We start from the raw sequence: 15539 nt of genomic DNA on the forward strand, positions 1-15539 counted from the left end.
TTTAGGTTTCTTACGCTCTCAGTGTAAGCGAGCGGAAAGAGATCAATTTTGGTCGTCTCCAAAAAAAGTGGCTGCATCGTGCCAAACCAATGTATGGCCGTTACGCATATTGTCTTTGGTAACGGGTATCTGATAGTCGAAGAACTCGACTTTTTTTACTCCTGCAATTAATATCCCCAAAGAGATTCCCATAGACAAGCTAATTTTGTTTTTAAGGGAGCAACAAATACAAATGTTACTAATATTGATATTTTAAGGAATATGCGCCTAGTTGTGTACAGAGTAATATCTTTATGGTGCTCTACTCTACAAGAAGGAAGCCATTGCGAAATTATTGCGGATACTCTTATCAAAGAAGTGTTTGATGATATATTAACGCGAAGCCCAACTACTAAAAAAAGTGTAAATATAGTTTTAAAACTGAAATACGGCTATGACAACACGTTGCGGAGTTCATTTTTTTTGTTTTTTATATAGTACATTGTTTTGAAAATAAGAACCCTGTATTACTATACTCTGTACTCGGGGTATAAAGTGATGTCAGTCATACGAATATGTATACCAATTTTCCTTTCTTCCTTAATTAGAGTCAGTCGCAAATAAATTCTGCCAATCAATACATTGTACAACCAACAATCCTGGCTCGAGTGACTGGAGTAATAGATACCCTGATTATTTTTTTTGTATATGTATTTATCTTTTGAGAAGGCTTCATCGACATTAAACTACTGAAATTTCAATTTCGCTTATTTTATTATCTATAACTGAAATAAGGCCTAAATTCGTATCTTTTAGTGCTCATTAAATTTCTTCTTTGCTTATATTAACATTATTTATATACATAAATAATATATAAATGAGCTTTGCAATGTGTATCGACGTAACAGTATAACGAATTCACAATATATTTTAACACATTTTTTAAATTCAATGCAGGTAAACGCACCATACATGAAACTTTCACCTGAAACTCTATTTTCGATGTTGAAATGTTCATTAAGTAATGAAGACTATCGTATGCTTAGTCAACAAGCACACTCTTGCCTACAACAGTTTTTGTTATCTTCTGGTCATTTGATAAAGCATCAACTTTTAAAGGAAAGTATAATTTGCAAGAGGTAATAAGGTATCTAGTCTATAACTTTATTATTACAGGCGGTGCACCACACCTTATTGGGAATTTGTGTTCAAATGCATTCTCAGTCTAGCAAAGAACCAGACTTGTGGGATATTTGGGACGGGCGCTTGGAAGTTTATAAGTCTTTCACAGTTCTATTGAAATTACGAAACTATGGATGTCCTACGCCTTCTGAAATAATTTGGAATCTTTTGCACGAATCCCGATTATTTAATAATAACATTGCACTTAAGCAAAGTCATAGTTCTAACTTGGAAACGATGCTTCATCCTCAAAAGGCGGATATTAACTTTAAAAGTGTTGACAATTTAAAGAAAACAATCGCCTTTTCAACAAATAAAACGGAAAATAGACACGATTTGTTACAAACTATCAAGAGTCCCGAAGACCAATTATGTAATAATGAAAGTCCACTGATATCGGCCATTGAAACCATTGCAAATAATAAGGATAATCAAAAAAACCCTGGCTACGACAATAATTCGTTGAATAAAAAGAAACCTTTTGAAGTAGTTTGTAAAAATGACTCAAAAGATTTAATTGCTGAAGATACACCAAAAAATATTAATGAGATACCAGATGGCCCTTTGCTCTCATCAAAAATCAACAGTTCAGAGAGTTTACAAGGACAACCCCTAGAAATTTTGAATGGCAATAATGTGAACTCTAATTTAATATCATCCTGTTGCAGTGCTGAAGAATCTGTAAAAATGTTTCCTTCGAACTTGGAAAAATTAGATGATGCTAAAATGATAGCCGACTTGGAAGCAACATTCGTTGGTGAACTTAAATAAAAATAAAAACTAGTTTGGTGTGCTTAATTGTTTTGTTTTGTTTTTTTTTATTCGCTGAACAATACTTCAAAATAGAAAATTACTCATTTTACTGACTCCGTATGTCGAGTTCTTAGCTACCTGGATTCAGCTTTGACAGCCAAAAAAATTAAATTTTTCGACGGCATATTTTCCCCAATGAAGAAGTCATAGAAAGCTGCACAGCTTCCGACACGGTTCAGTTGCCACCATGCGTTGGAATAGTGAGGAGGAATAGTGCGGAGCGGATGTTCGGTTATTAAAACACAGCGTGCATTTTGGAATCGCTTTTATTTAGCCCAGTTGGCTCCCATCCCAGACCGCAAATCAATTGTTACATGGGTTACTACATTCAGGCAAACTGCAAGTGCGACAAAACGAAGAACTGAAGTCCCTCGACCCGTTAGATCACCTGAGAACATTGAAGCAGTGAAAGCGATCTCCACGGCCTTCTGTGCGAAAACACGCATCTGCCCTTGGAGTATCCGATCGTTCTGTGAGCAGAATTCTTCATGATGATCTTCAATTTCATTCGTATAAGATGGCGATAGTGCAGGAACTTTCAGAACGTTACTTCAATTCTCGGATGAACGCGTGTGAGCTTCTTCTTGATGTCATTCCCAAAGGGTGCTATTGTTTTTTTTTTAGTGATGAAGACCATTTTCATTTATGTGGGTCGGTTAACAAACGAAACATGCGCTACTTGGCTGACACAAACCCACAAAAGTTGCATGAAAGGCCTTTGCATTTCCCAAAGGTCACAGTGTGTTGTGCAATTTCCTCAGATGGAATTATTGGTCCCTGGTTTTTTGAGGATAGTGAATTTGGACCGGTATGTAAACATGCTACAAATTTTTTTATTCCCACGGCTAGAAGAGTTGGTTGTGGGCACACACTTTCTAGAGCAACTTTTTAGAGCAGGAACACTTTCCAGAGCGCTTCATCTTAACTAGAGGCGATTTGGAATGGCCGGCACGCTCTCCCGATCTCTCCCTTGTGATTTTTTTCGATGGGGTTTTTTAAAAACCCGTGTTTATATGAGCCGTCCAAGAAACCTACAGGATTTGAAAACCAACATTCAAGAAGAAATACATAACAACAAACGCAAGAAATCTTATTGCGCACTGTATGGAGAATGCTGGACGTCACCTATCAGATTTCATCTTCAAAAAAATATAAATAAAAACTTTAGACATGTACCTGCAATATAAAAAAATGAATTAATTAATATTTACCCACAATAGTTTTCATTGCATTCTGAAAAAAGGAAATTATGCTGCCGCACCCTTTATCATATATTATTAAATCATATATATTATGATTGTGAAACGCACGAACTGATTTATTTGGTGTGCTCGCTAATAAGTACGTGCGGATAGCTCAGATTTCGTATGTTCGTCCTACCAAATTGATATCAGACGTGATCACCCGGTAACTCGGTATCAGTATCAACACATTCCACCCTAGACTTTCCTCAAACTGGTGCGGGATGTGGGTTGCTTGCAACTTCGTTTGCGCTGTCCTGGATGGACCGCCTGGCGAAATTCCAACACGAACGATTCGGGCAACCGCCCGAAAGAGTCGACTATATCCGTCGCTGTTTCTCCCGTTTCGTTGTGGTTACTGTTGCCATGGCTGCTAGAAATTCTGGATACGTTGCCTGCCGGTGATGCAAACAGAGTGACTTTTATAAAGCGCAAGGCGGATGCAATATAACTTAATAAGTCCTATAGTCCGGTGGTCCTCTTTTACAGATGGCTCCGTGGTATAGGGTTGATGTGCGTCGTCTCCTTGGGCTGGGTGTTATCCAGGCGCAACGTCGACTCTCCTGAGTCCTCAGTAAGTCCGGCTATAATGCCAGAGGTGAAGACGTCTTAGGAAGATTAGGATGGAGGGCGTGACTTTGCCCCCGTGGTCTTTCGATGGCCTTTTGGCTCAACGAGAATGTTCAATTAAAACAATTGGTATTTTACGGCCAAGTGCCGGAGTAGCTGATCTTTATTGTTAAAGTGCAAGCTTAGAACTGAATACAAAAGAATATGAAAAGTGTGGATCTACCCTGGCTCCAATGTATCACGCCATAAACCCATGGTCGGCAAGCCGACTCAGCATTTATGCAACATAGCTTGGTACCCCGGATAAGGGGTGTCCAATTGCTGTTGCTGACCGTTCGTAGCGCAGAGCGCTGAACTCCGTTGGGGCGCGTCAGCATTGCTTATATGTGGTAACTTAGTGTTTATGTATTGTTGACATGAATGTCTGTGCTCTTAGTTGTTAACTTATATAATAGAGTGAATCGATAGCGAATTCTTCGTGAAGTTCTGCGTTAACTTCGTTTGACGATACCGTTCTTCATGTGAGGTTGGAGCTAATTGATGAACTACAATACAACAAACAATAAGGAAAATTCTCAACGAGCTCGAAGATCTTACATTTTGAGAAAATCGAAAGTGATTTGAGTGTGAAATTTTATGACAGCCTTAGGACTCTAAAAACCTTGGCTTGGGGGGATTTCAAAATTTAACGCTCGTATTCGCGATATAAACCTAATGGGCTCAACAAAACAAATCGCATTATCGCCCAAGTACCAAAAGCTGGATACGTCTAGTCAGGCGAAATGAGAGGAGCATTTGGAGGATTCAATTGCAACGTGGGAATCCATGGCGAAGACTTCTGTAAAAATTCTGGGCACTCAAGATATTGTTGCCAGAGCTATAAAATCCTGACCCCAGTTTATCGATTCAGAGTACTAAAAAGCCTCGCACTTTGCATAGATTGGGCATCAAGTGAGGCAGTGCAACTCCACCAATGGCCGTGCATGCGGATAGAGGCACCACACCCTTTTTCATCAAGGAAACTTGGCGTGGTTTGTAACTGTGGTGCAATTACAACTGGAAATCAAGCCAATTTAACGCAGCATTTAAATTTGTTTCGACCTCCGATCAAGCCGGAGGCCACTAGGCTCCGTTCAATGGAGTTAATCAAGGATAATTGTTTTCGCATTTCTGAGCTCGGAACTTGATGTATTGTAATTTAAGCTACTTTGAGGCATCGCGGAATTTAAACAAGCATTGCTGCAATTCTTTTCCGACCATGAAGCAATTGCGCTCTGCCATGGGAAGCTACTCTATGCATTGACAAAGACCCTAGAATAACAAGATGCGTAACGCCATACGATTTTTTGGCACACGATTTTTTGGCCGTGGCTCTAGAGGTGGCTCCAGGCTCTCTCGAATTTTTGTTAGAGAGCGAGAGAGCGAAGAGCGCTACAGCGAACAGCTCTTTTCAACGCACAAAGTGATAGCAGACATCTGTATGTGTGCACACGTATTCACATGCATTGTAAATTTGACAAAATATGCCCTTCACCTTAGAAGTTCTTTGGCTTTAAATCTATATTATTTTTGATCAATTGGCACCATGCGAAAAATTCTTGTTTTGCATTGCCTTAACGTTATTATTATTTGAAAATAGATTAGAAATACTCAAATCTATGTACATAATATCACAAAAATAAATTTCAAAAATGACTTTATATAAGAATATTTGTCATTAGAGTATTCATCTTGCGGCGTGTGAAAAATTAATAAGGCAATAATTGTTGAGTGCTTGTGTCCGCACTTCGTGCCTCAAGATATGAACAAAGCAAAGACACTAGAATAATTCTAGTGTCTTTGATATTACTTTTGCAATAAACAGTTATCATATTTAATTATTTAGTATATTTATTAAATCATTTGACTTAATATGATGTAACATTAACATTAAAAGTGTTTCAAAAAAAATATTTCGCTTTTAAAAAATTGTCAGATGAGAGACAAATTAGAATTAAACATAAATATAAATGTGTAAACGGTAGCTAATTCGAGCGGCGATTTTAACAAACAAATTTAAAAAAGCTTTAAAATTATAATAGTCAGGGCGCGAATTTTAAAAAATTTTTTTATTTTATCATATTGCTAGGAAATTGGCAAAAACTACCCTAATATGTACCATGTAAATTCGTTTCTTCGATCAGAATTGATTTCGGCCCGAAAATCGTCTTCTAGCACAACACGCACACTTATACGCGTTCTCGTCTCTTGTTTTTACTCACACAAGCAAGCAAATTATATTTTTAGATTTCTTACGCTCTCAGCGGGAGTGAGCCGAAAGAGAGTAATTTTGGCCGTCACCAAAAAAGTGGCTGCATAGTGCCAAACCAATGTATGGCCGTTACGCATCTTGTTATTCTAGTGTCTTTGGCATTGAGGTAACGTCACCGACGATTCGGTTCTAAAACGTGGGGGTCAGGAAGCTAAAACGAATAATGAAACAGACGAGTTAAACGACCAAAAAGAGTTTAAATGCTACAACTGGCATGAGTTGGAGCATATATTGAGTCAGTGCCTAATGCCGCAAAAACTATCATAATACGAGACAAGTCATACAACGCCTTTCTGAGCACGGGTAGTCAATGAAGCCTTGTCTGTAAATCAGTTTCTAATCGGTTGAGCACAAAAAAAAAGAATATCTCGGAGGAAAACGTACGCTATACTAAGTTCTTGCAATATTCCGCTATGGATATTGATATATACATATGTCGCAGATCATTTAAATGTAACGACATTTTTAGTAATTGTGCGTTTCTGCTTGGCACGCGCCACCCAGGCGCCTTTTCTATTCTTTTGATGCGCGGCAGAGAACCGCTAGAGTTTCTCCCGAACGTAGTCTGGTCGCGGGTAGGAGCGGGGGGAAGTAGATGTCTGCAGGAATAACGGAAACGTACAGAAAAATGCGGTGTGCATTAGTATTGATGTGTGTGGACTGGAGTGGGTCTCCAAAATGTGTTGGCAATGCGTGTAGAGTTAAGAACTACGCGTAATTCGGATTTTGTGAAGAGAGATTGGGTCAGTTAGTGATCGGTCGTTGAGCAGAACAGACATGCCTCGCTCACGTGCCAGAGAACGTTATACAGACAACGAAAATAGTGAAGAGGAAGAAGAGCGTCCTGATGACTCTTCGACATATACATATACATCTTAATATATACACTGCGCGTCACCAGGTTAGCGCCCCTTAAGCAAAAATCATTGATGTGAGATATTTTGCGAGAGATGTTTAAGCGAGAGCTTTGGAAATTTGTTTCCCTTAAAAGTTGAACAATTCTGTAAATGAAAAGTTTATATGGGATGCAGTTTGTTGTTAATAGATTTTAAATAAAAAAGAAGCACAATCCATAAAAGGATAAAACAAAATTGAGTCATCAGGATAGGGTCTCCTACGTTAATTTAAGTTTATTTAATTCATTTCGAAAAAAATGAGATGATTAACACTTAAATATTTAAATTAAAATAATTTTAGACGAAATTAATAATGAGTTGATTCTCCTTTGTTTTCAAGGACTTGACACATTCGTCTGGGAAGTGAATCATATATTTTTTGTAGGTAATCCAAAGTAATTGTACACCAACCGAATTTTATTTCGGTGATCGAATCCTCTTGAGTGACATATTGTTCCACCCTCGTATACCTTCCCATCCCACCATCCCCACACGTTTTCTATTGTATTAAGGTCCTGGGAGTATGGTGGCCATTCCAGAACTTTTTTATTTTCGCTTTGAATCCATGTTTTTACCGAACGTGCAGTGTTAATTAGGGCATTGTCATGCTGAAAATGATTTCCCTACTTAATAACATTTTTATTAATACACAATTATAATCTTTTGCGTTCATTGTTAGTGTCAAAAACTGCGATTCACAGAGACCATAATAGAATACGGAGCCCCCTCCAACCCTACTGCGAAAGAGATCAAAAATGTGTTCCTCTTTACGCAAATCATGATGGTAATGACTATAGCCGTTTGGTTCGTCCAGATTAACTTTCTTCTCGTCCGAAAATACGACACAATGCCTTAGACCAGGTCACATGAACTCGAGCAAAACTCAGGCACGCTCGAAGATTTGCTCGGGTTTTTCACAAATTTTGGAGGAGGAGTCGTCGGAATTGAAAGGTATTTGACTTATGGATTTGCGATCTGCCGCGCGAAATGGAAGGGGGCAGATAATGTCAAATAATACGGCCTTAAACCTAACAAAAAGAGTGACGCGGGACCGGAGTGGTAATCTTGCCGCGTGCAAGCGCTGTCCGCTCACACTGCCGGTCAGAACTTCGCGCCTTTCCGGTGTGAACTTTATTCACCCCAAAAGATAGGACCTTTCAATGTTTCCGTTCAATATACATGAACAAACAGTACAGCTCTCAGGATACGGATCCCTAAACTGCAATATATTTCGCCTAACAAACCCAAACATTGCATACGTCTTCGGAAGAATTTAATTCAAATTGGCAGAATGGGAAGCGGAATTTTCTATCTTAAACAACTCCCAGGTCCAAAATTTCATTTAAAAGGACAAAAGTTCATTATTTTTTAGGGAGTAAGAACCCTGTCCTTCTAGAGGTGGCGATTGACCATTTTTGATCTATTTACCTACCCGACTACTCCCTACATGTGTACTTTCCGTAGTGACCCTAAGGTAAGAGAGCGGCGAATTGTTTCATTTTGAACTTCGATTCTAAAAGTATTATAATTACTAAATAAATTTGTACAGTGAAAGGTGAAATTATATTTAGCTGACCAAAAGGTCTATTTGGAGTCAGTGGCCGACTCTCTTAGTTAGCCGTTGCAATTCGTAGTGAGCAGAAATAGGAAAAACAGTTCGTTACAGATTATTCTTCTGGGACCACGTAGTACCAGGTATATTAAAATCAGGTATATATTTCTACCAATTGGTCCCTACCGGACAGTCTATTCAAGACGGATCGGAATTCAGAAGGCGGCTGAATGTAAGACCACGTATATATGAAATAAGCTATAGGAAAATGACAGCTTACCGCATATGAATTTTACGTTACGGGACTCGTCAATTAAGATACCACCTCCCCTTCTGGAGGGACAATCATACCTGTATATTGTGTATTGTATATTGTAATATTTCGGCCTTAACCAATTCTCTGCAAACCCACATATATGGGATCCAAAAAATGATTCCAAAATACAATTTAGTTAGCATTTTGATAGGAAATAGTAAGACTAGATGTTAGTTTTTTGAATAAGAGGAAAATGAGGATGGGGCAGTGGCCTGGCCGCGTGGGGGAGTTCAATTCCCAGGAGCCCTTTTTTCATATTTTAATCTTATCTTATCCATACTATCCGTCCAAAATCACTAGAACATGTGGTCGAATATCTTGAAAGATGAAAAGTAAAATTTTTTCATTTTTATATTATGGGCTCGGAGACGCGCCAGGCGACTCACCACCGCGCAACAATACACTTTCCTTACCATCTTGTAACTAGTGTATAATTAAACCACAAATTAATATTAAAGCTTAGCAAACTCTGGAGACGACTGTAATGGGAGCAGTATAAATAGCATTATTGAAAGCCTTTTAGAGTTACCCATAGTAATAGAATGTCAATTGATTTTGTTATATTGGAAGAAACCCTTCGACGAAGAGGATGAGAATTGTGGAATAAATTGTGAAAGATCTGCAAGGAATTACATGAACGGTAGTATTAGGGTCTAAGCAGATGATAAATTGGAGTTTGGTGAGGACGCTTCTGTAAATCTATACCGTGGTTGGGGTTACAGGTGGAACACCTAATATAGTTCATTTAGGAGAGAAACTTAAGGGAGGAAACGTGTTTAACTTTGAGTTAAGGGCTGGACTAGTATGTCGAAAGAACGTCGGGGACGAATCTTATTTTTTGTGTGCACCAGCAGATAAGTGCGTTATGAATTTGAGACCCTTATCAAAATGTGTCTTTCTGCCATTTTGCGGAGTTCTATTAATAATAGAATGGTTCATATTCCTTGTATCCCGTTTCATACACTCCATATAGACCACGTAGGTCCCTTATCGTTTATAATTTCAAAGAAAAAGCATTTCCTGGTTCATCTTGGTGCTTACGCTTTCCAAATTACTCAAACGCTTTTCTGTTAATACCACAAGTACAAAAATAGAAAGATGAGTTAAAAAATACCAAGTATGATTATATCGGATCGCGGTACTTGCTTACCGTCACTTGAAATCACCACCACATCTCAGGCAAATGTCCAGGTGGAGCGTATAAACCGGGTGTTAACGCCAATGCGTTAGTCGGTCAGTCCGACTGGTACAAATTACTTAAGCTAGAATTAAGCCCTGGTTCAAAAAGAATGTGGTCGATCTGTAGTCAGGTTGGCAGAATCAAAGACACTACACTTTTCGCCGTGGCTCTAGAGGTGGCTCCAGGCTCTCTCGAATTTTTGTTAGAGAGCGAGAGAGCGAAGAGCGCTACAGCTAACAACTGTATGTGTGCACACGTATGCTCATGCATTGTAAATGTGACAAAATATGCCCTTCACCCTAGAAGTTCTTTGACTTTAAATCTATATTATTTTTGATCAATTGGCACCATGCGAAAAATTCTTGTTTTGCATTGCCTTAACGTTATTATTATTTAAATATAGCTTAGAAATAGTAATAGCCGAATCATAATAACACAAAATAAATTTCAAAAATGACTTAATATTAGAATATTTGTCATTAGAGTATTCAGCTTGCGGCGTGTAAGAAATCAACAAGGCAATAATTGTTGCGCGCATGTGTCCGCACTTCGTGCCTCAAGATATGACTAAAGCAAAGGCACTATAATAATTCTAGTGTCTTTGATATGACTTTTGCAATAAACAGTTTTCATATTTTTTTTTTGTTTTATAAATTTATATTTTCTACTTCGTATTATTTTTATGAAATATTTATTTCTCAATGTAATGTCTTCTTTTTGGAAAATTTACGTTTTAAATTACAGTAGTTATAATAATTTCCGTTGTATTTGCTTTAATTGTTTAGTATATTTATAAAGTCATTTGACTTAATATGATGTATGTAAACAATCTAATTTTATTATTTAAAATGCACATTAGGATCAGTTGTTTTTCATATTCAGTTTTTTTATATTCCAATTTGATATTTTTTAACAGCGCTCAATTTCATCATTTGCTACGAAATTGGCAAAAACTCCCCAAATATGTAAATTCGTTTCTTCGATCAGAATTGATTTCGGCCCAAAAATCGTCTAGCACAGCACGCACACAGATACGCGTTCTCGTCTCTTGTTTTTACTCACACAAGCAAGCAAATTATATTTTTAGATTTCTTACGCTCTCAGCGTAAGCGAGCGGACAGAGGCCAATTTCGGCCGTCACGAAAAAAGTGGCTGCATAGTGCCAAACCAAATTATGGCCGTTTCGCATCTAACAGTGGTAACAGTGGGATATCAAAGAAAATACATTTCTTGGACAGGTAAAAAACTGGATTTGCCAAAATGCTTGCCAGAAAATTTATTATTTTTGTTTTTAGTTTTGCTATTACATTGTTTTTTTTTTTAATTTCTAAGAAAGACCTCACATTTAAAATAGAAAATTGGTGGCTTGGCAGTGCCATATAATGTATCGATTTATGTACATTTATTTATTTTAACGAATAATACATTGAAAATTAAAGAAAATAATTTCAGATATAGCTTTTTTATATAAATATAAAATTTATAATATAATATTTATATTTTAATTAAAAGGGTTACAAGTAACGCCATCGCTTTTTTGCCGTCCTCTTATCATAAGTTTAGTTTCTAACTTATTTCCTATAGAAACTATTTTTGCAAGTACTGCAATAGTATCTGAAGAATCACAGGAAAAATTGGAAGAATGTTTTGGACTTAACAAATTTCTTGTTTTACATATAATACATAAAAACTTTTCTTGGCGTTTGGTCGATTTGTAATTGAGGCATTCTTCATGAAAGGAATGTTGACAAAGAAAATAAATGGACTGCATACTTAACATTTCACGACAGATGTCACATTTATCATTACGAAACTCGATTGGATTGTTTGTATAGAGAGACAGCATGGATCTCGACCTCTTAATCTTTTCGTTGAAATTCTCAACTAACTTTAATTCATTTGCAGAATCAACTATACTTCGCAATAATCGATCCTTAAATATTGGTTTTATCTTTATTGCTTTTATTTCTTCAGTAGAGCAAGAACTTTTTAACATCATGAGAAATGATCTTTTACTTAAATTTTCATTTAAAGCCACATCGGGATTATTTTTTATTAGGTTTTCAATGCACTTGTCTATTGTTTCGTTATGCAATGTGCCTGTATTTTTTTGATGGCCGTGTATTCTTTGTGTAACATTAAAAAATGTATAAAGCCTACTTACAATGATAGTTTTGTCCATCCGCAAGCTATGTGTCTTTATAAAATCTGAGACAAAACTTGAAGTTACTTTATCTAATCTCCAGAGTTTGAAATAAAAGACCAGCAAATAAAACAATAGTTTTTCGTCACAGACTGGAAAAGCTTCTATGATTTTAGCTAACATTTTAGCGCAATAATCGTTATGATCTGCTAAAATGGAACAAAACGAAAGAATATTTTTTGATTCTTTTACATTTTCAAATGTTATATTATTTAAATAAGTAGTGAGATCAACTGCTAGAGATGCAGGTCCATATTCTAGCAATTGATGTAATAAATGCTCTTCTTCAACTGGGACCTGATTGGACGGGGTACATGCGAAATACATTTTTGATAGGGTTGCAAGATGTTTTATTTTCGCAGGGCTTTTATAGTGCTTGAAATCATCTTGCTGCATTTCATGTTCAATTTGATCACGCTTAATACAGCATTCAATAAGTCTTGTATGACAGCTTGAACTCTCATTCTTTTTTTTCCATTCAGTCAAGTAATTTAGTAAATAAGTATTGTATCTGGAATATAAAAGCTTCGAAATGACAGCATACGGTTTAATAAAACCGATGGTTTTAATAAATTCTTGAGTAGCTCTACTGAAGTCGCCTTTTTGAAGTAAGTGATTTCCGTACTGAAATCGTACCAATGCAGTTTCTGGCGATGAAGTATAGCCTTCTCGATGCAACAATCTCAATGCAATGTTATACATATGTTTTTCAACTAAGAGACGTATATTAACATCTATGCTGTTTTTTTCTAACATTAACATGTTGCAAGCATCCGTGTCGCCAGAATTCGTAACAATATAACAAAAATTGTTTTCACTGATTACATAAAACAATTCCTGAAATTGCCTTTGAAAAACTATTATTTTGTTTTCCGTATCTAAAACAATTAGTGTCGTTGCATTCTGCTTTAAGTTTGAATTTTTGACGCCGACGATTAGGTAATGGCCTACCCAAGCCAGGCATTCCTTTGCTCCTTCGATAGCAAAACAAGGACCCCTTCCCTCAGGAGTGTAGCAATAAACAGCGTCTGCCCGTCCCACAACCAACATTGAATCATTTATTTCGCCACCTCCAGCCTTGCACATTATACTGCGGTAATTAAGATTACCTTTATCATTATCAAGTACAAATTTTGTATCCATTATGCATTTCTCTTTTAACATAAAACAATAAACTCCTTGAACACATGTCACAAACATTATTTGAGTTGTATCTAAAGGTTGTGTTTTGAAATCAAAATGTATTCCATTGACTGCGTTTCCAGAAACAGTATGTTGGCGAATATTTGCAGAAAAATTTTTTGTGATTTTTCCATAATGCAAAAGAATATCACCATTTCCCAATCCTATCGCCAACGCAAACAATTTATCGTCAATGACGTCTGCGTTGAGGCATAAGGGCGTACTTGAAGGCTGAGTATATGCAGATGCAATTATTGGAGCTGCTTGCTTTTTTGTTAATCTATTAAGGTCAAATATATCAATGTGAATACCATTATTGATATCCGGTGTGACAGTCGCAAGGCTGTTATTGCTGGTAAGGGAACAAAGAGCAATAGCTTTCCGCGTGGATGGAGATTTGAAGGTAATACACTCCCAATTTGAAAGGTAAATAAGAATATTTCTGTTCTTATCACAAATTACTAATTTTATATTTCTTTCCTCAGTGCTTGATTTTGATTCGGGAAAGCAGTAGCACGATATTTCTGCCGTGTTCGGAATTTTTACAAATGGTACGACGATTATATTGAAAAGATCCACTTTCTTCCATTCAAAGACACTTATATCCATTCTGTCAATAGTTTCATATAATTATGCGATGATACTATTATTAATGTGTATATTTATTCTTATAGTGGAACATGTGTGACGTTACGGGTTGGCCAACAAAATGAAACAGTGCAATATGAAAATATAAAGTAGTTTTTATAAGCAAATTACACTAAGCACATCCAATTGTTATGATTTTAATCTTAGATGTGGATATATAATATAATTATTAAAATAAGCTATGTAGTAATTAATCTTTAAGAAATTATTGAAAAAAACGAAGCTCGGATTTCTGACACTGTAAAAATTGGTGTAAACCGAATAAAACAACACATTATGACGCAAAAAAAAAAAACAAACACGTATCTACATGGCATTTATCGGCCCGTTCCAGCAATAGAAATCACATGTTTGGGATATTTTCATGGAGATGGCTTTAAAACTAAGGCCTTGCTTACATAGAAACGGTCGACCGAACATACCGGCGTGTCTTTATCGACTCGGCTGTTGATACTGATAAAGAATATATAAATTATATAAAGATTGATCGCACCGTCTTGCGATACTGTCGTCGTCAGGATTCCTCCAGAGGTGAAGGGCTTCCGTCGATGGCTACTCCGGGGAGCAGAAGATTATTATTTACGTTGAGAGGAACTTTCCTCTTTTAACTGCCAGCCTTGTGGTCTGGCAGAGTAAGTAATAAAAATATGTTTTAGAACGCTTAGTCGGAGTTGACGAGCTGTCGCTCTTTAATATGGTAAATGCAAATTCAAACTGAAACTTAAAAATGATTCTTATAGCTAACAAAGACTCGAAGCGGCCACGCAAATATGATGTGCTTGCCGGCTGCGCACGGGTTTCCGGCCCAATGCTGGGTCAGCACTTTGATATTATGTTTAATACACTAAACCAACTGTTCTAGTTGGTTGGCTTGTGTTAACGACTCCCCCTTTAAGATTACGGCCGTCCTCGGCTGGTCCTAATTCGGCGATCATCCCGTTTAATTGGATTGTAGATCTCCGCGCTCCGATGAACCGTAAACAAACCGCTGCTGCGATAAATATTATGCGAATATTATAATATATAAATATTATTATGAATGATTAGTATCAATTTCTCTCCCGAACTCTTTGATGAACTCCAAGTTACGTTCACTCAGCTGGTGAAGACAGGGGAGACTCAGAATATCTTTGTTGGCGGTGATATTCAATGATGCGGAACTAGCTACCCCTGGAGCTCGTATTTGGGCCTTGTCGTGATTTATAAAGGTGGTGTCATTTATCACGACGCGATCGTTGAAGGTAATGGGATGTGTGCCACGTAGATAGACATCTGTTCCATTGCCTGTCTGTGGCTGGCTGGCCGGTCATTGATGATGATGATTTCCTCATCCACGCGGGTAAGCGGGTGTAGGTCGCTTGGTTGTGACTCGCAATGCCCTAGAACGCCTGCGTGTAGTTCCCTGGCGCATGATCTTTCCGTTGATAGTTGGCAAAAGGTAGCTCCCGGTGTTGGGGTGGAGGTTT

The 15539-nt window shown here is 37.3% G+C and overlaps 1 protein-coding gene, 1 non-coding gene and 1 pseudogene across 2 annotated transcripts, besides 11 other annotated features; 2 read left to right on the forward strand and 1 right to left on the reverse strand.

Annotated features, from left to right (window-relative positions):
• Positions 1-113: part of a mobile genetic element that runs on past the window's edge.
• Positions 114-118: 5 nt separating this feature from the next.
• Positions 119-151: a mobile genetic element.
• Positions 152-269: 118 nt separating this feature from the next.
• CR41454 lies at positions 270-1918 on the forward strand (annotated as a pseudogene).
• Positions 1919-2128: 210 nt separating this feature from the next.
• Positions 2129-3238: a mobile genetic element.
• Positions 3239-3822: 584 nt separating this feature from the next.
• Positions 3823-4230: a mobile genetic element.
• A 236-nt stretch (positions 4231-4466) lies between these two features.
• Positions 4467-4594: a mobile genetic element.
• A 494-nt stretch (positions 4595-5088) lies between these two features.
• Positions 5089-6194: a mobile genetic element.
• A 336-nt stretch (positions 6195-6530) lies between these two features.
• Positions 6531-6958: a mobile genetic element.
• Positions 6959-8061: 1103 nt separating this feature from the next.
• Positions 8062-8134: a mobile genetic element.
• Positions 8135-8657: 523 nt separating this feature from the next.
• Positions 8658-9189: a mobile genetic element.
• A 1006-nt stretch (positions 9190-10195) lies between these two features.
• Positions 10196-11231: a mobile genetic element.
• Positions 11232-11302: 71 nt separating this feature from the next.
• Positions 11303-14146, reverse strand: Vps11 (Vacuolar protein sorting 11). The gene has a single exon (NM_168987.2). The coding sequence runs from the start codon at positions 14032-14034 to the stop codon at positions 11542-11544; it is 2493 nt and encodes an 830-aa protein (NP_730776.1). The 5' UTR covers positions 14035-14146; the 3' UTR covers positions 11303-11541.
• Positions 13177-14315, forward strand: asRNA:CR45164 (antisense RNA:CR45164). The gene is made up of 3 exons (NR_125054.1): positions 13177-13851; positions 13911-13976; positions 14100-14315.
• A 441-nt stretch (positions 14316-14756) lies between these two features.
• Positions 14757-15539: part of a mobile genetic element that runs on past the window's edge.

The sequence above is a fragment of the Drosophila melanogaster genome, chromosome 3L (assembly GCF_000001215.4).
Source record: "Drosophila melanogaster chromosome 3L".
NCBI classification, from domain to species: Eukaryota; Metazoa; Arthropoda; class Insecta; order Diptera; family Drosophilidae; genus Drosophila; species Drosophila melanogaster.